Raw genomic sequence first — 19,616 nt, forward strand, 5'->3', positions numbered from 1 at the left:
GGAAGCTATGCTTTGACACCAGTGCCTGGTCCATCCTTCAAAGCCATTTTGGAACTCTTTTTCTGGAACGGCCATCAGAGCTATCGTCGTATTACCCTTGATGTCCTGAATGTCATTAAATGTCTTCCTTTCAATATTTCCTTTATCTTCGGGTAAAGAAAGAAATCCCTGAGGCCCAGATCAGGTGAGTAGGGAGGGTGTTCCCATACAGTTATCTGTTTACTGGATAAAAACTCCCTCACAGACAGTGCCGTGTGAGCTGGAGCCATTAATTATTTGTGGAAAGTTCAGGTCGTCTTTTTCACGCAGCCTTTTCAGCACTTTCAAATGGTAAACTTGGTTAACTATCCATTTGGTACAAATTCATAGTGAATAATCCCTCTGATATCAAAACAGGTTCGCAACATCGTTGCAACAAGTTCGCAAACTTAATTGTCTCTGAATCCATAGTTTTCCAAATAACCAGAGAATAATGTTACAAAATTATGTATGAAAAAACGATTTAAAGTTCAAGATACACCAGTGGATTTTAATGTAATACTGAAAAAAAAAACAAAAACCGGTTACCTGTGTAAGAAAAATAAAGACCTCCCCCAAGACTGGAATGGGGAGGACCTGAAGGGGGAGCTACAGGGATGGCGAAAGCCCGGCAGGAAGAGCCCCTTGGTTATAACAGCTCTCCAAACTCCTAGAAAAGAATCTCCCCTTTGTGCTGGGGACTTGCTGCACGGCTCTCCATGGCTGCATGTACTGGGCGGCAATTCTGTTTCCTCACGTAAACCCATTTTTTGTTGTTGGAGAAACATCTAGCTGACTGTTAAGGTCAATGCCCGTATGATTTCAGGTTGTACACTGCAACTCAGGCATCCCTTGTTCATCATGTACTATGTAAAAGGAATACCCACAATTATCTGATAAATACAGTAAAATACCCTGTTTTCCCCCACTACGTACTCTGTGTAGCCTTACTTCCCTTTGTCTACTTCCACAAGACAACACCTGCAGACTGAATGCAGAGGCCAATATGAGAATCCAGCTGTTTCCTATTAAGCCAGATACTGGAAGCGTTCCCCGCCACCCACAAAAATGTGTAAAAATTTGACTTCTCACTAATTTTTCTTGGAAACTCATTCATATAGAACTGTTATTAATGTTCCTATGTTGTTATGAATGTTTTAATCATTCAAGTGTATATTAGGACTTTTCCCATTTCCAAGAAGCAGGGACCTGTCACGCCTGTGCTATCACGTTCAATTATATTAATTATGTATTAAAATAATTATATTATATATATATATTTTTTTCATTTATTTATCTTAAGTGTGTTTTTCCCAAGACTCATCAGCTCCAAGTCAAATATTTGTTTCAGTCTAGTTGTGGAGGGTGCAGCTCACAGTGGCCCATGGGGGATCAAACAGGCAACCTTGTTGTTAAGAGCACCGCGCTCTAACCAGCTGCCCTGATTTTCTATAGTTTTTAAAGCCTGCAGTGCTGGGGTACCAAGGCCTGGGCCAGGAGAGCCTGAGAGTCCTGGGCGGCTGCCGATGCAGCAGCAGCAGCAACAGCAACAGCAGCAGCAGCAGACACGCCCCATAGCCCTCCGCTCCCTCTGAGCGCAGGAACTCCCGCAGAGGCTTCTGGGAGTTGTAGTTCTTGCTGCCTTGTGGCGGTAATGACGCACTTCCTGTGCGTGCCTGTGTCCCTATCACCGCCATTGGTTCCGCCAGGCCTTCGGCTCTTCGTTGTGCAACCGGGGGCCGTAGCCCGTCGCGGTGACAAGCTGGAGTGCTCTGTCCTCATCGTCCCCGGGGCACCGTCGCGCCAGCGCCCAGGGCACCTCAAAGTCAAGACTGAGGACGAAGCCGATCTGGCTGCCGAGCCCGGAGGTGAAATGGAGGCAGCCGAACTCCCCAAACCCCCGCTGCCCACTCAGGGGTTGAAGGAACTGGGGAGCTGAGTCCCTCCGTGTTCAAGGCGGCGGGAGGACACGAACCATTGCGGCCTCACTCCCTCCTGCCGGGCCGTGTGTCGGTGAGGGACGGAGGTCACACCCAGTGTCCTCCCGAGGGAGAGTCTCAGCGTGGGCAGGGCAGGTGTCCGGGTCCCCGGACCCTCCTCTGGGGGCCAGGAGCGTCCCGCTGCGCGGGGGTGCATGGGGCAGGGAGCCCGCTCCCCTCACGCTCTCTCTTCCTCGGCAGCCCTCCCACGGGGAGCACAGACCTGCGTGGGGATGGCCACGAGGGTGCGCACGGCTGCCATCTGGGTGAGTAGGGGGTCTTGTCTCATTTCCAGAAAGCTGACCCTGAACACTGATGTGTACACATTTCCATGTCTTCCCGGCTGATGGAAATGTTGTAAATCTCGGTTGTAAAACCAGCAAATTACTCAGAATCACTGAAGGTAAACGTCACTCTTCACAGGAGCCTTATTGAGGTCTGATTTGTATACCTTAGAATTCATGCTTTGAAAGTGTATCATTCAGTCAGTTTTAGCCCGCTGGCCCTTTGTAGTGGCCCCCAAGGTTTGCTCCTCACAGGCCTTGAAGGTTCCTGGCTAGAGAGGGAGTGCACTGGCCTGTGAGCGCTGAGGTTCTGCCTTTATCGGGGTCCATGGTGGGAGCACCTTGGGTTTCACAGGTTCACTCTTTGTTGGGTCAAGCGAGCAGGTACCATATTGTGACGGGTATAATACGCTCCTGTGTATAATGCGCGCCCAAGTTTTTGGCCCAAACTTTCAGGGGGAAAAATCTTTCGCTTTAATTTTTTAATTCAAATTTTATTTGTTTACATATAGGTGCTTGTTTTTTGTATTACAAATGACTTTTAGCATTTATGTTTTAACGTATTATGGTATAAGAAATTTTACGTAACAATTACAAAACACAAGAACAGATACAAGGTACAAGAAATTTTATATCCTGGTAACAAATTTACGATATTTATGCATTCTAGAGGGCCAAGAACACTTCGTTGTTGGTTCAACAAAACCGATTATCATATTCCAGGGTATTATTTTGTGTATGGATATCATTGATTTCTAGAGTTACACTTTTAAATCATAAACATAAATAAAAGAATTAAAAACATTTAGATAGATATGGAATCAGTACTACCCACGTATAATGCACATCCCTATTTTTCCCTCACAAATCTGTGCCAAAAAGTGTGCATTATACATGGCAAAATACCGTATTTAGATCAACCTGGACTTTATTAAAGGAAAGTTCATAGTTGAGGCAGTCGGGCTCTCTCGGACTGTGTAGCTGGCCAAGCACATTTCAGGTAAATGTCTTTAAAGTGGATGCTTCAGCCGTCAAAAGCTTAATGCCAAACAGTTACATTATAGTAAAAAAAAAAAGAAAAGCTAATTATCAGGCACGTATACCACAAAAGTTGACCTTTGTACGTAATATTTATAAGTGCTTCATTTCTTTTTTTTAAAGGTTTTTTTTTTATTGGGGGAGGGGAACAGGACTTTATTGGGGAACAGTGTGTACTTCCAGGACTGTTTTCCAAGTCAAGTTGTTGTCCTTTCAGTCTTAGCTGTGGAGGGCGAAGCTCAGCTCCAGGTCCAGTTGCAGTTGCTAGTTGCAGGGGGCGCAGCCCACCATCCCTTGCGGGACTCGAGGAATTGAACTGGCAACCTTGTGGTTGAGAGCCCACTGGCCCATGTGGGAATCGAACCGGCAGCCTTCGGAGTTAGGAGCATGGAGCTCTAACCGCCTGAGCCACCGGGCCGGCCCCTTTATTTCTTTTTATGGATAAATAACATGCGTTTCTATATATAGATGGACCACATTTTGTTACCCATTCCTCCACTGACAGATGTTTGGATTGTTTCCACTTTTTGGCTATTATGAATAATGCTGTCACAGACATTTGCATACAAGGACATACATTTTTCATTCTCTTGGCCAGATACTGAGGAGTGGAATTGCTGGGTAATATGAAGTCTGGTTAACATTTTGAGGAACTGCCAAACTGGTTCCAATGTGGTTGCTCCATTTTACATCCCTAACAAGAGCGTAGAAAGGTTAAAGACCCTCCCTCCTGCATGTTTTTGTCGCAGGCTACATGTCTTGGTTGTTGACAACAGCCATAAGTGTCGTATCCTACAGTATACATAAAACAGTTTTAAAATAACAATTTATTATTACTAACAAGGATGTTACATGAAGTCCAGTATGTCTTGCAGCTCATTTTATCTGAAGAATACACAAATACCACATGATAAGGTCAGTTAGGAAAATTGTCTTTTGTTACTTTTATTTCTAATTTAATACATGTATTTGTTGACATTTCTTTTCAACTTTAGGGATTGCCCTCCCTGCTTGTATCATGTAAAGTATTTATGTGATGCAAAAGTAGAAACTGTGTAATGGTGCATTAGACCTGCCAGCTGTCACCCTTTCTGCCCTATTCCTTCTCTGCCATAGAGTAACCATTTTTAGTTTCTCGTCCCTGTTGTCAGTGATTCTTTTCAAAATATAAGCACGTGCACACACATACACGCATACCCCTGACCTGACTCATTGCTAAGCTTTGTCAGAAAGCCTTTTTTTCTGCCTCAACCCTATTTCTAGAGTTCAACATGCTTTGTCTCACATATATATCTTCCATTTTGTTGTTAAAAAAAAAATGTCTGGAATAAGCTTCCTCTGGATACTTCTCTATCTCATTCTTCCCCCCCCCCCCCCCCCCCCCGGATTATTTCTCAGATCCTCCTGTTCGAAGCACACAGCACTGGTAGGTTACTTAGTGACTCTGTGAATATATATTTTTAATCACCTGCCATTCTGAGTCTGAGAAGGGTTACTCAGATTCCACTCTGGGGAGGTGCTGCCTTCTGGGGATGCACGTTTCCTGGTGACTGGAGATGTTCAGTGTGTGGCCCCTCAGAATCTTCCTGCATTACCCACACTTCCTTGGCAGTTGAATCGCAGCTCCCTGTATCCTGAGGTTTGTAAGGGGACCCTGTCACCTCAGTTTTGTTTGTTTGTTTGTGTGTCTGTTGTAGATGTCTTTCACAATTCTTGTAGATCTCTTGTTTTTATTGGGAGTGTTGAGGAGATTGCAAAACCACTGCTACCCTGATCTCATCCTACTCTCAATGTTTTAACAACAAAATGTAATGGTCAGTGAGAGAGGTTAAGTGAACATCTAAAGAATGGGAGAAGGAACTTTAACGGAAACAGAGTATTTCATTTAAAATCTACTGCTTGTGTGCACCCCATCTGAAACAGAGTTGTTTGTTTTTTAGCATTTGGCGTTGTCTTCTTATTTAAGTGGCTTCCCAAATTTGTTTGAATCTCAGGGTGGTCGCTGCACTTTTTGTGTTCCTGGAGCCTTTGCAGAGTCTGGGGAGGGGCACTTCCGTCAGTGTGTTGGGTTTTCCATTTTCCTTTTGTCTCACCTTTGCCCCACAGTGGCACAGACCCCAGTCTGCGGGACACCCAGCCTGGCCTCCTGCTTATGAGTTCTCTAACAAAAGAGACGACGGTTGGAGCCCAGAGGATGTAGGCTCCCTAAAGTGAGTTTGCTCTGCGCCTACAGGTCCCACCCCTCCAGGAAGGAGACAGTCCGTGCGGTAGGACCAGAAGGCTCCTCAGTCAGCAATCCGTCGTGCGTCAAGGGACCCCTGCCCAGAGCCCTCTCACTAGAGAACCCCAGCCTAGGCACAAGGGTGTCAGGACAGAGCAGGTCCTAGAGTGGCTGTTTAGTTCCCAGGAGCAGCCGAAAACCACCACGTCCCAGGTGAGTTGCTTGTTTAGTCCCCACTTCTTCTCTTTCTTCCTTTTACTCATTCATTCATTCATTTTGAGAGGGCGTGGGAAGTGGGTCCTTAGATTGAAGGGTTCAGTTAATCACCCTCAGTTCACGGCCTGTTTATCATTATTGGTTCCTGGAAGGGTCCTGTCTTCCTTTATTTACGTATTTCCTGGTTGCCCCATACTTGACTTCCATTTTCTTTCCACCTTCACTCCCACAGTTATTTTGTTTATATGGATATTCTTTTGTTTATGTTTTTACAAAGTGTGTATCATTATTGCTGTGTATCAACTTTTACTTCCTGTTCATGTGTGCACCTGTGTATCTTGCTGCATCACTATACTTTTCACTGGACACTGTTTCAGAAGCACCCTGGCTCTTACATTCACCAGCCTGTGTACGATCCTCGCCTCACGTCCTCGGGAAGCATTTACTGTTGTTAGTCTTTCTAATTTGAGCCATTCTGGGGATCCTGTGGCGGCATCTATGGGCTTAGTTTGCATTTCCTGTTGGCTAAGCACCTTTTATCTTGCTTCTTTGAAATTTTCTTACCATTTGTGGATGTTTTCTATTGATTTAAATGATTTTTTAATATTCTGGAAGCTGGTTAGAAGTGCAGAATCTCAGGCCGCTCATAAACCCTGTTATATCAGATTCTTCATTTTAACAGGTTCAGTGATCCATGCGCATCAAAGTGTAAAACAAACTTGATACCAAACCCATATTCAATTTACCTGGGTGCTTCTTCTACCTCTAGTGTTCTGTTTGGAAATGTTTCAAACACAGGGAATAGTTGAAGAGGTTTTACAGTCAACATCTGTCTTACCATCAGTTATCCATTAACAGTTTACCATCCCTGCTTTTTCACATTATCCATATTTCCTTCCCTCAATGCATCCATCAACCCATCTTATTTTTCGTGCATTTATTAATATATTTTGGACATCAGCAAGCCTCCCTCTAAATACCTCAGTGTGCACAGCATTAGCTATTGTTCACTATTTATTTACAGTTTTGTTGTTGTTTGGGTTGCCTTTTCATTCTGTGAACGCTGTCTTTTGATGAACAGATATTTCTAATTTTAACTTATTCTGGTTTATAATTTTTTTCTTTTATTGCTAGTGCTTTTTGTGTTCAATTTCAGAACTTTTTTCTTCTCCAAAGCTCACGAAGACATTTTTCTTTGTTATATTTACCTTTCATATTTAGTGGTACAGTCCATCTTGAATTAATTTTTTGTTTGGTGTGAGTAGGAGTGAAGATTTATTTTTTCCATAGAGTTACTTGATTGTCCCCACCCCATTGAGGCAACTGACTGTTGGCTCTGCAGTGGCACCTCTGTTGTGTGTCAGGTGCCTAGAGGTATTGTTTCATAGCTCTTTAGTACTCCACGGCTACTTTTCTACCCCTGTGCTAGTACCACACTTTCTTTATTGATGATAAGTCTTTATTGATAATAAGATGCTTCCAGTTTTTGGTGATTATGAATGCTATCAATATTTACGTATGGGTTTTTGGGTGGAAGTGGGTATTCAGATCAGGTGGCTACATTAACCTGGAAGCAAAATGGCTGGATTGAATAGTAAGACTAAGTGTAGCTTAGTTACAGAGTGTCCTCCAGAGTGGCTGCAATTTTACATTCTGTGCAGCAGTGACAGTCCCTGCTGCTCGTTGTGCTGGCCAGTGCTTGGTGGTGTCAGGTTTCTAAAATCTGCGCCATCCTAACAGATGTGAGGTGCTGTTTCATTGTGGTTTTAAGTTGCATTTCCCTAATGCCTAGTATTATGGAGCATCTTTTCATATGTGTTTTGCTCTCTGTATATCTTTGCTGAAGGAGCTGTTTAGATCTTTCTTGTTTCCTTGTCTTTTTTTTTAAGAATTCTTTACATATTCCATATTCAAGACCTTCAGTAGAAAATTTGTAAATGTTTTCTCCCAGTCTCTGACTTGTCTTATCATTTTCAAACCATCAACATTCATTGAGCAAGTATTTTAATTTTGATAACATCCACTTTCTCAATGTTTATTTTAAAAATGATTATGCTTTTGGTGTCGAATCTAACATCTCATTGTCCAAAACAAAGTACACAAATTTTCTCTTAGTTTTATCTAGAACTTCTGTAGTTTTGGCTTTCATGGTTAAGTCTTTGATCCATTTTTAGCTAAGTTTGGTACAGGGTGTGGAGTTTTTATCCAACTTCATTTTTTTATGTCTATGGATGTGCAATAGTCCCAGCCCCATTTGTTGAAGAGATTATTCTTTCTCCACTGAATTGCCTCTGTGTCTTTGTGAAAAGAAATCAGGACACAGTGTTTGTGAGGGTCTATTTCTAGGCTCTCTTTTCTGTTCCACTGATCTTTGTGTCTAATGTTTCACTAGTATTACACTGTCTTGATTGTGGAGGAAGTCTTAAAGTGTGTAGTGGGAGTACCCATCTTTCTTCTTCAGAATTGTTTTTGTTATTCCAGTTTCTTTGCCTTTTCATAATAATTATAGAAGAGCTTGCGGATAGCTACAAAAAAGCTTGCTATAATTTTAATTGGAATTACAAGTGAATCTGTAAATCAAATTGGGGAGAATTTGTAGAATTTACAATACTGAGTTCCTCAATCTATGAAAGAAGTGTACCTTTCTGTTTTTTACATCTTTGATTTTTTTAAACTATTTTTTGTAGTTTTGACCGTACAGATCCTGCACCTACTTTATCATCTTAACCGTCTGTTCCCAATGTATTTATTTATTTTTCAATTTTTAAAATTAAGTTTATTGGGGTGATGTTGGTCAATAAAATTACATAGGTTTCAAGTGTACAATTCTGTAATACATCGTCTATATATTGCATTGTGTGTTCAGCACCTAGAGTCAGTTCTCTTTTCATCACTATATATTTGGATCTTAACCATTTTTAAGTGAACAATTCAGTGTTAAATAAATTCATAATTGCACAACTGTCTCACCGCCCATCTCTACAACTCCTCACTTTGCACAAATGAAACTCAACACCCATTAAACACTCACTCCCATCCCCCTTCCTCTACCCCTGGCACTACCATCTACTTTCTGTCTCTGTGAGGTTGACTGCTCTAGGGACCTCACATAAGTGGAATCATACAGTAGTTATCTTTTTGTAACTGGCTTATTTCATTTGACAATGTCCACAAGGTTTATCCAAATGTGGAAATTGCAGAATGTCCTTCTTTTTTAAGACTGAATGATAGGTAGTTTATTGTACGTATGTACCACCACACGCTGCTTTGTCCCACAGTGGACGCTATCTGTTCCCATGTTTTAGCTGTGGTGAACGTGGGTGTAACTATGTCTTTAAGGTCCTGCTTTCAATTCCTTTGTGTTTGAGATCTAGTTGGTTTAAGTTTTCTGTTTTCTCACTTATTTTCTGTGTGCTTGTTCTAACCATTTTTGATTGTGGTATATTGAAATTTCCAACTAGTATTACAAAACTCTGTTTCTCCCTTCAATTCTTTCATCTCCCTTCAATTGCTTCATCTATTTTGATGATCTGTCATCAGGTGTTTAACTGTTTATAATGATTATGTCTTCTTGCTGTATTGAATCTTTAATAATATATAATGCCCTTCTGTCTTACAACCTTTTTGAATTTGAAGTCTATTGTGCCCAATGTTGGTACAGCCACTCCTGCTCGCTTTGGTTCCTATTTGCATGGAACATCTTTATTCTTTCATTTTCAATCTGTTTGTGTGTTTGGATCTGAAGTGAGTCAATTGTGTAGACAGCATATAGTTGTCATGTTTTTTTAATTCACTCTGCCAATGTCTTTTGATTGAAGAGTTTAATCCATTTACACTTAAAGTGATTACTGAGAAGGAGGGACTTATTTCTGTCATTTTGCTATTTGTTTTCTACATACCTTATAGCTTTTTGTCCCTCGATTCCTGCATTACTGTATTCTGTTGTGTTTACTTGAATTTTTTGTAGTGAAATAGTGAAATTTCTTTCTCATTTCCTTTTATGTAAATTATTTGTGTTTACCATGGGGATTACATTTAACTTCCTAAATTTTTATCATTACAACTTGAATTTCTAGCAACTTAACTTCAGGAACATACAGACTGTACCCCAGCTCTGTCCCCACCCCTTTTGGTTGTTGGTGTCACAGTTACATCTTTATATATTGTGAGCCAAAAAAATACAAACTATTCTAAAAATAATTATTTTAAATGTATTAGTCTCTTATAATTATATAGAAAACAAAATGTGTGAGCACTGTCTGTATTCCATCATCTAGTTCACGTCGCTGTCTAGTTCCTCTCCTGTCACCTGCAGGACACTTTGAGCACCTCTTGCATGGCAGGTCTAGTGAGTGGTGACTCCGTTTTGTTCTTCTGGGAAAGTCTTAATTTCTCCCTCACATTTGAAGAACAGTTTTGTCAAATAGAGGATTCTTGGTTGACAATATTTTTCTTTTAGTTCTTTGAAAATTTGGGTGCAGAGCCATCTGGCCTCTAAAAGTCCTGATGAGAAATCTGCTCATGATCTTATTGAGGATTCAATAATGACCTGTATGTCACAGGTCGTTTCTCTCGTGATGCTTTCAAGATTCTCTCTGTCTTCATCTCTAGAAAATTTGATTATAATATGTCTCAGTTTTTGGAGACTTCTGAGCTTCTTGGATATTTATATTCATGTATTTGGTCAAATTTATGTGTTGTCAGGTTTTTTTTTCTTGATTTAGCAATTCTAGTAGGTGTTGAATGGTATCTCGTTGTAATTTATAAGCTCTTAGTAATGTATGATGTTGAGTATCTTTTCATATTATTTGCCACTTGTGTATCTTCAATGTCAGATCTTTTCCCCACAAACAGGCCACTACTTACAGCTATTGCCCTTTGTATTCCACCAAGTTTTGATGTATTTTTTCTCACGGTGCTCGCTTCTGAAGCACCCTTCCACAAACTCAGCCTGACATTTTCTCTCCTCCTGCTCTGTGCCCATGTTGGACTCTGTTTGTTCTTTCATCTTAGCTTCTCTGTCTCCCATTGCATTTTCATGTATTTAACTCTGCTTTCCTTGGCAATGCTGAACACTTCTCGTGAGCAGCACTATTTTATCCACTTTATGTCACATGCATCTGGCTGAATACCTCGTACCTGGTGTTCTCATGTTGAGTGAAAGGCTGACTGATTCTGTGCACATTGATGGGTGTTTCCCAGTAAGTAAATCATGAAATTCTGCTTTTGTCACAAAGTAGAGTGTGAATAAGGGAACCCCTAGGTAGGCAGTCTGTGTTTCCCACCAGGTCAATCAGATACTTTGAGGTTGACCGGGAATGTGCTGTTTCAGGGACCGTTGTCATTCACGGATGTGTGTGTGCACTTTACCTGGGAAGAGTGGCAACTGCTGGACGCAGTGCAGAAGCACCTGTACAGGAGTGTGACGCTGGAGAACTATGGCCACCTGGTCTCCCTGGGTAGGTGCTGCCTCCCTGAACGGAGTATGCGACCCCCACGCTGCTGCTTGGTTGTCTAAAGCTGGGGGGTCAGGGTGGGGGGCTTTGTTAAATACTTAGCGGTTTTGGACTTATATTTAGAGGCCAGGTGTTCTTAGCCTCCCTTTGGTGTCAGAACATGCTAGTTCAGTGGTCTTTATGTTGCTGGTACAAACAGGCAGCTTCATCATGCTGTCTCTAAACCATATCCTTCCCGTTCTTCAGAGTCCCTGAGTCCTACGTGGTTTTGGATCAGGTTGTCTGTGATTTCCCACCCACAGGATATCAACACACCAAACCTGATATCATCCTCAAGTTGGAACAAGAGGGAGAGCAGTGGATGACGCAGGCCCACATGGCAAGTCTGGGCCAGCCAGGTACGTGACTGTAACATTGAGACTTTTTCCTTCTTATTTAGAATTGGTGTGAATTCCAAGTGACATGTACCTCACGTTTGTACTTCTGTGTCACTGTGACTATTCTCTAAATTAATTTCCTCTCTGGCATTCTGTTTCCTTCTTACTTTCCCATGGCAGTGGACTCATTTCATTATGCATCTAAGCAAGCTTTTCCTCTTGACATCTCTCAATATGACTTTTATACCCCTCGACTTCCTTTCTATTTTTTAAATGATATAATATCTTTAAATCCCTTACACGTATGTTCAGTGACAGTCCCCACTTCCTTTCTTCTCACTGGAAACTGCCCCTTCCATGTTTCTCCATGCTAATGACTCTGATGCCATCACTGTCCTTTCTAAGTCCATTCCTACATCATTTGATAACACCAGCTGTGCTGTCTGGAGCCCCCTCGCAGACACCCCACTGCACCCACTCACGCTTCATGACACCCCACTGCACCCGCTCACGCTCCATGACACCCCACTGCACCCACTCATGCTCCATGACACCCCACTGCACCCGCTCACGCTCCATGACACCCCACTGCACCCGCTCACGCTCCATGACACCCCACTGCACCCGCTCACGCTCCATGACACCCCACTGCACCCGCTCACGCTCCATGACACCCCACTGCACCCGCTCACGCTCCATGACACCCCACTGCACCCGCTCACGCTCCATGACACCCCACTGCGCCCGCTCACGCTCCATGACACCCCACTGCGCCCGCTCACGCTCCATGACACCCCACTGCACCCGCTCACGCTCCATGACACCCCACTGCACCCGCTCACGCTCCATGACACCCCACTGCACCCGCTCACGCTCCATGACACCCCACTGCACCCGCTCACGCTCCATGACACCCCACTGCACCCGCTCACGCTCCATGACACCCCACTGCACCCGCTCACGCTCCATGACACCCCACTGCACCCGCTCACGCTCCATGACACCCCACTGCACCCGCTCACGCTCCATGACACCCCACTGCACCCGCTCACGCTCCATGACACCCCACTGCACCCGCTCACGCTCCATGACACCCCACTGCACCCGCTCACGCTCCATGACACCCCACTGCACCCGCTCACGCTCCATGACACCCCACTGCACCCGCTCACGCTCCATGACACCCCACTGCACCCGCTCACGCTCCATGACACCCCACTGCACCCGCTCACGCTCCATGACACCCCACTGCACCCGCTCACGCTCCATGACACCCCACTGCACCCGCTCACGCTCCATGACACCCCACTGCACCCGCTCACGCTCCATGACACCCCACTGCACCCGCTCACGCTCCATGACACCCCACTGCACCTGCTCACGCTCCATGACACCCCACTGCACCCGCTCACGCTCCATGACACCCCACTGCACCCGCTCACGCTCCATGACACCCCACTGCACCCGCTCACGCTCCATGACACCCCACTGCACCCGCTCACGCTCCATGACACCCCACTGCACCCGCTCACGCTCCATGACACCCCACTGCACCCGCTCACGCTCCATGACACCCCACTGCACCCGCTCACGCTCCATGACACCCCACTGCACCCGCTCACGCTCCATGACACCCCACTGCACCCGCTCACGCTCCATGACACCCCACTGCACCCGCTCACGCTCCATGACACCCCACTGCACCCGCTCACGCTCCAGGGCAGCGTGCTTGTTCTCGTACTCCATCCGCTGCGCTTGCTGTTCCCTGAGGCCACAGGGCTCTTACTTTTATATTCACCACTTTCCTCGTATAGTGTAACTTTTAAAAGACTTCCATTCTGAAGATTTAAGTTCCTTTTTCTCTACTGGTAATTGGCAGCCCCAGCCCTCTTTCATCTGCCCTTCACTACTGGGTTTGATTGGGTCATAGGGCATCTCCTTGCATGGACCACTCCCGTGTCTCATGTGGAGAAACTGGAATCATGTCTGCCCCATAACAGCTGCTTCTCACCTTTCTGCTCGTCGTTTCTTCATTCTGCTAGTCTTCTAGTTCTTTCTCCTGTTCCTGGGAAGTCAGCTTAAATCTTTACGTGCAGTTATCTTCACCGGTCTTGCTTGTTGTAGTCTGTTAGTTCTCTGGTCCTTTAAGAAGAAGTCTTGTGTCTTCCCAGTCTCCACCCACAAGGCCAACATTATCTCATTTCTTGACTGTTCTACTCATAAGCTACATTCATTCATTTGTGTTTTCTGTGTTAATTCATCTTGGTGTCACTGTCAGATCTATGTCCCTGAACACCTGTGTATCTGTCACAGGCATAGGACACACCAGCACTTAGTCTTTGCATCAGGAGGATTGTTTCAGCTACAGTTTTTGATTCATCATAAATCAATCTGGTTTGAGGGCAGAGATCAATTTCTCACTGGCCCGTTTTCTTGATGGAAACTCTGACTTCAGCACCTTTTTTTTTTCCTCCCTTTCTTTCTGCACCCTGCCCCACTCCAGTTCAAACCGTTGTTTCTCAGTGTAGTTGTGTAGGACAAAGCTCCCTGACCCATGCTGGTATTATGAGCCTTGCGCTCCCCCCGGCTAAGGCAGTCGGTCGCCAGTTGTCAGTTAGGTGTTCACAGCAGCTCTTGCAGGCTGCCGGCCACACACGCTGGCCACCAGCCACTCATGGCATCACATGGTAGCCCACGGCAGCACACAGCAGCTTACAATGGCTGCCCACTCACGCTGGCCACTGGCCACTCATGGTGGCAGACAGCAGCTCACGATGGCTGCCCACTCACACTGGCCACTGGCCACTCGTGGTGGCATGCAGCAGCACACAGCAGCCCACAGCAGCTCATGCCAACCTCCGGCTGCTCACGGTAGCCCAGCTGTAGGGAGACCTGTTGTTCACAATCTTAGCTGTAGAGGGTGCAGCTCACTGGCCTGTGTGGGAATCGAACCGGTGACCTCAGCGTTAGGACCTGAGCCACTGGGCTGGCCCTTCAGCACCTTTTTTTTTTTTAAACCTTTATTTATTTCAAGTGTGTTTTTATAGGATCCATCAGCTCCAAGTCAAGTAGTTGTTTCAATCTAGTTGTGGAGGGTGCTGCTCAGAGTGGCCCATGTGGGGATTGAACCAGCAACCTTGTTAAGAGCACCACGCTCTAACCAACTGAGCAAACTGGCTGCCCTTCAGCACCTTTTAACAGCCAGTGACCCTCCCTCACAAGCTGTTGTGATAGTAAGAAGTGCCCAGATTTATTTCTCAGTGCACCTGGGAAGGGAGGTACAACCCCCAACTGGGAACTGATGTTTGGGAAAATATAACTTGGAGGTTGTGTACAAAGTGAATAAGAGGGATCAGATTTGGGCGGTAGGGAAACTGCAATGACGCAATGCCGTAGTCAGCTGTCTCCACTCCCGACCTGCAGCTGTGTCCTCATCACACCCTTTTCTGTTCAGCACTTTGGTTAGCTCCTTGCTTTAGGACGTCCTGGCTGTGCCTGAGGACCTAGTCCATCTCTTGTTCCCAATCTACTTTGTATCTTTGGCTTTGGGGATTTTCTTTTATGTTTAAAAAGTACCCATCCCCCTCTTTGTTTGCTGTCCCCCCAGAGAAAACCACTTTCATCTCTTGGCTATTTCTCTCTGGGTATTTGCTCCCATGTATCCACATAACCAGTCTATTCTATTGCACCTTGATTTTTACCCCCAATGATGATGATTCAGTATAGAAGCATGAAGATTGAATTCTTTTTCACACCCTCCTTATCTCTGCCCACATCCCCAACATTCTAATAAAGTTCCTTCATACTTTTGGTTAGATTTGTCTTGAGTTTTTACATCTTTATGACTGTAATTTCTATTCACAGGTAAATCATGCAACTATACAGTGGGTAGTTTTGGTTCATAAAAAATTTGTTTCTTCTTGAATTGTTTTATCAGGCCAATTTTCCCTGTTCTTGTAATTAATACAATTATCATTAATTTAACCTCGGACTCTTTTTCACGTGTTTATTCTGTTGGTACATTCAGTGAAATCAGTAATTCTGTCAGTTTCATTTTCCTGTTGACACCACTCCCATGTCTTTTGACTTGCTCCAGTGTAAACTAGTTTCAAGACCTGGATGTACAGTTTTTTTCCTGGAATGTCCTATCAGATTTTGCTTTCTATATTTATTCTATGCCGTCTTTTTTTCTTGGTTTGTTTTATTAGAGCACCTCTTCAAGTTGCTTCCCGTGGCAGGGTGCATGCATATAAATTTTGAGACCTGTGCCTCTGAAATGTTTATACTTTACTCCTGAATGCTCTTGTTTTCTCTTCTTTAGTGATGTTAATGAGAAGTCAGATGCCATTATAAATTTTGTTCCGTTATATGCATCTTTGGTTGTTGTTCTGTTTTGTTTGTTTCTCTGGAAGCTTTTACTAGCTTCTTTCTGTCCTCAGTATTCTGGAACATCACAATGACGTTTCTGGTGAGTTTATTTTCATCAGTTTGTCTGGGTATTCACTAGAACATTATTCCTAAGACGACTGTAGGAACATTTGCAGAAACATTTGCAATGTTTTCTGTTGTTTCTTCTGAGCTTGGCAGTGTTAGGCACATAATAGTTATTCAACAATTATTTATTAAATGAATGTAATGCTTAGACATTCCATCCAACCTCTATATTTTACTCATTTTTCCTTTAGCCTATTTTGCTTTCTTTACCCATTATGCAAACCTTTTAAACTCAAAACCATCTTTAATTACTATCAGTTCCCTTTGCCTGTCTTTATTCTTAGTTTTGCTCTGTTTTTCCCCAGTGCTCAGCAGTTTGGGGACATGTACAGAGATGTTACTTATATTCAAATCTGATATCTGAAACTAAAATAATAACCCCATGACATTGGCATTTTTAAGGCTATTTTATGCTATACCAGAATCATGTTTTTATTTATAACACATTATTTTAATTTCTAGACAAAGTCTGGGAAATGGAGAACCACATGGAATGGCCTCAGGGAAATCAAGGCAAGTTGGGAAGTTCAGCAAAACACTGTGAACACACTGCGTTTGGAAAACTATGTCTTCTGACTACAGATTCTGTTTCCTCAAGACAAAAGCTTTATAAATATGACACACATGGAAAGAGTTTGAGATATAGTTTAGATTTTGGTAGTAATTATGCTGGAAAGAATTCTGATGGGTTGCATGTACAACGGGAGTCATTCCAACATTCTAAACATGAACAAACTGTTATTGGAATAAAATACTGTGAAAGTAATGAATCTGGAAAAATTGTCAAAAAGAAGTCACAACTCATCTGGCAACAAGGGTATATAGAAGGAAATGCCTTCAAATGCAGTTACTGTGGGAAGGTTTTCAGCAGCAAGTCACCCCTTGTAGTCCATGAGCGAACTCATGCAGAAGAGAAAACCTACAAATGTAATGGATGTGAGAAAGACTTCGGCAGCAAGGCCTGCCTCACTGCGCACCAGAGAACTCATGCAGGAGAGAAATTGCACGAATGCAGTGAATGTGGGAAAGCTTTCCCTTTTAATTCACAGCTCATTATACATCAGAGAATTCACACAGGTGAGCAACCCTATGACCAGGTCATTTCACACCACAGATTCCATTCAGGTCAGAAACCCTATGGGTGTAATGATTGTGGGAAAGCTTTTGGGTTGAAGTCACAGCTCATTATACATCAGAGAATTCATACAGGAGAGAAGCCCTTTGAATGCAGTGAATGTCTGAAAGCCTTCAATACAAAGTCAAACCTTCTGGTACATCAGAGAACCCATACAGGGGAGAAACCCTATAGTTGTAGCGAATGTTGGAAAGCCTTTACGTTCAAGTCACAGCTCACTGTACATCAGGGAACACACACTGGGGTAAAACCTTATGGATGTAACCAGTGTGGAAAAGCCTTCAGTTTGAAGTCACAGCTCATTGTACATCAGAGAAGTCACACAGGTGTCAAACCCTATGGATGCAGTGAATGTGGGAAAGCCTTTAGGAGCAAGTCCTACCTCATTATACACATGAGAACTCATACAGGAGAGAAACTTCATGAGTGCAATGAATGTGGGAAATCCTTCAGTTTTAATTCACAACTCATTATACATCAGAGGCTTCACACAGGAGAAAGCCCATATAAATGCCATGAGTGTGGGAAAGCCTTTAGTCGGAAATATCAGCTCATTTCTCACCAGAGAACTCATGCAGGGGAGAAGCCCTATGAATGCAGTGACTGCAGAAAAACTTTTGGGTTGAAATCACAGCTCATTATACATCAGAGAATCCATACAGGAGAAAAACCCTTTGAATGCAGCGAATGTCTGAAAGCATTTAATACAAAGTCAAACCTTCTGGTACATCAGAGAACCCATACAGGGGAGAAACCCTATAGTTGTAGCGAGTGTGGGAAAGCCTTTACGTTCAAGTCACAGCTCATTGTTCATCAGGGAACACACACTGGGGTGAAACCTTATGGATGTAACCAGTGTGGAAAAGCCTTTAGTTTGAAGTCACAGCTCATTGTACATCAGAGAAGTCACACAGGTATCAAACCCTATGGATGCAGTGACTGTGGGAAAGCCTTTAGGAGCAAGTCCTACCTCATTATACACATGAGGACTCATACAGGAGAGAGACCACATGGGTGCAGTGAATGTGGGAAATCCTTCAGTTTCAATTCACAACTCATTGTGCATCAGAGGATTCACACAGGAGAAAATCCATATGAATGCAGTGACTGTGGTAAAGCCTTTAATAGGAAAGATCAGCTCATTTCACATCAGAGAACTCATGCAGGGGAAAAACCTTATGGGTGCAATGACTGTGGGAAAGCCTTTAGCAGCAAGTCTTACCTCATTATACACATGAGAACTCATTCTGGAGAGAAACCATACGAATGTAACAAATGTGGGAAAGCTTTCATTTGGAAGTCACTACTCATTGTACATGAGCGAACTCATGCAGGGGAAAATCCTTATAAATGCAGTCAGTGTGAGAAAGGCTTCAGTGGAAAATTACGGCTTCTTGTACATCAGAGAATGCATGCAAGAGAGAAACCATATGAATGCAGTGAGTGTGAGAAAGCCTTCATTAGGAAATCTCAGCTCATTGTACATCACAGAACTCATTCAGGGGAGAAACCCTATGGATGTAATGAATGTGGAAAAACCTTCTCTCAGAAGTCAATTCTCAGTGCACATCAGAGGACTCATACGGGAGAGAAACCCTGTAAGTGCACTGAATGTGGAAAAGCCTTTTGTTGGAAGTCACAACTCATCATGCACCAGAGAACTCATGCAAATGAGAAACACATTGATGAATTAAATGTCAGAAACTTTCTTTCAAAAGTAAATTCACAGGAAATACCAGCAAAGTGATATAGAAGAGAAACTCTATAAATGGAATCATCTCATATACCAGAAAACTCATACTGAACAGAAGTCTTATAAGTGCATAGCATGTGGAAGAAAATTGTTTTTACATGTAAAAGAAGGTATCAGTAAACACACACAGGAACTCCATGAATTCATGTTTATACAGGTGAGGAACCACATGGATGAAACGAATGTTGGAAAGCCTTCTTTTAATATGATAAAATTCTCAAAGAGGAAATTCCATAAAGCAAATGAATATAGAATACACTTCTTTGAAATTCATATTTTGTTAAATACTTGGATTTTTATGGGAGAAAATATAAAACCAATGAGTGGCAGAATTGTCAAAATTAGAAAAATTTTAGGTATCAGAAGCTCATATTGTGGGGAAACCATGCTATAAGTTACGGGGAGTCTTTATCTTGAAATGATAAAGCTTTGGCAAAAAGAAATATTAATAAATAAATTAGGATTTTTAAAAGTGTCAAATGTTGTAAAGCCTCAGCAGCAAGTTTCCAATCACTATTATTAATTTGGAAAAATACAAGTTATTTTAAGGGAAATTATGTTCCAGATATTCCAAACTTTTACGAAAAGACTGGAGAAAATACTCAGGTATAACTAAGTATGTTCATAATAAATTAAAAAAATTTG

At 43.1% G+C, this 19,616-nt stretch overlaps 1 protein-coding gene across 9 annotated transcripts; it reads left to right on the plus strand.

Moving 5' to 3' along the window:
- The first annotated feature begins 1,677 nt into the window (after positions 1-1,677).
- ZNF268 (zinc finger protein 268) lies at positions 1,678-19,616 on the plus strand. Of its 9 annotated transcripts, none has more exons than XR_016022438.1 (7): positions 1,678-1,886; positions 2,199-2,263; positions 5,553-5,753; positions 11,089-11,215; positions 11,459-11,610; positions 16,029-16,057; positions 16,546-16,647. XR_016022438.1 is itself a non-coding variant. In XM_088801116.1 (7 exons), the coding sequence occupies exons 2-7, from the start codon at positions 2,231-2,233 to the stop codon at positions 16,657-16,659; spliced, it is 600 nt and encodes a 199-aa protein (XP_088657242.1). In that variant the 5' UTR covers positions 1,678-1,886; positions 2,199-2,230; the 3' UTR covers positions 16,660-16,845. The 9 variants fall into 9 exon arrangements, 8 of the variants coding, with proteins under 8 accessions (XP_088657242.1, XP_088657244.1, XP_074177335.2 ...); XM_088801116.1 differs by having other exon boundaries at positions 11,515-11,610; positions 16,546-16,845; XM_088801118.1 differs by lacking the exon at positions 16,029-16,057 and having other exon boundaries at positions 16,546-16,683.

This window comes from Rhinolophus sinicus, chromosome 9 (assembly GCF_057876585.1).
Source record: "Rhinolophus sinicus isolate RSI-liver-muscle chromosome 9, RSI-T2T, whole genome shotgun sequence".
NCBI lineage: Eukaryota > Metazoa > Chordata > Mammalia > Chiroptera > Rhinolophidae > Rhinolophus > Rhinolophus sinicus.

What these genes read in the sequence shown, in the direction of transcription:
- ZNF268 (XM_074321233.2), top strand. Translation starts at nt 2,153, where the DNA reads ATGGGGCAGGGAGCCCGCTCCCCTCACGCTCTCTCTTCCTCGGCAGCC. An exon ending in CGAAAACCACCACGTCCCAG is followed by an intron (nt 5,754 to 11,088) that starts GTGAGTTGCTTG and finishes GTGCTGTTTCAG; the next exon opens with GGACCGTTGTCATTCACGGA. An exon ending in TGGCCACCTGGTCTCCCTGG is followed by an intron (nt 11,216 to 11,514) that starts GTAGGTGCTGCC and finishes TCCCACCCACAG; the next exon opens with GATATCAACACACCAAACCT.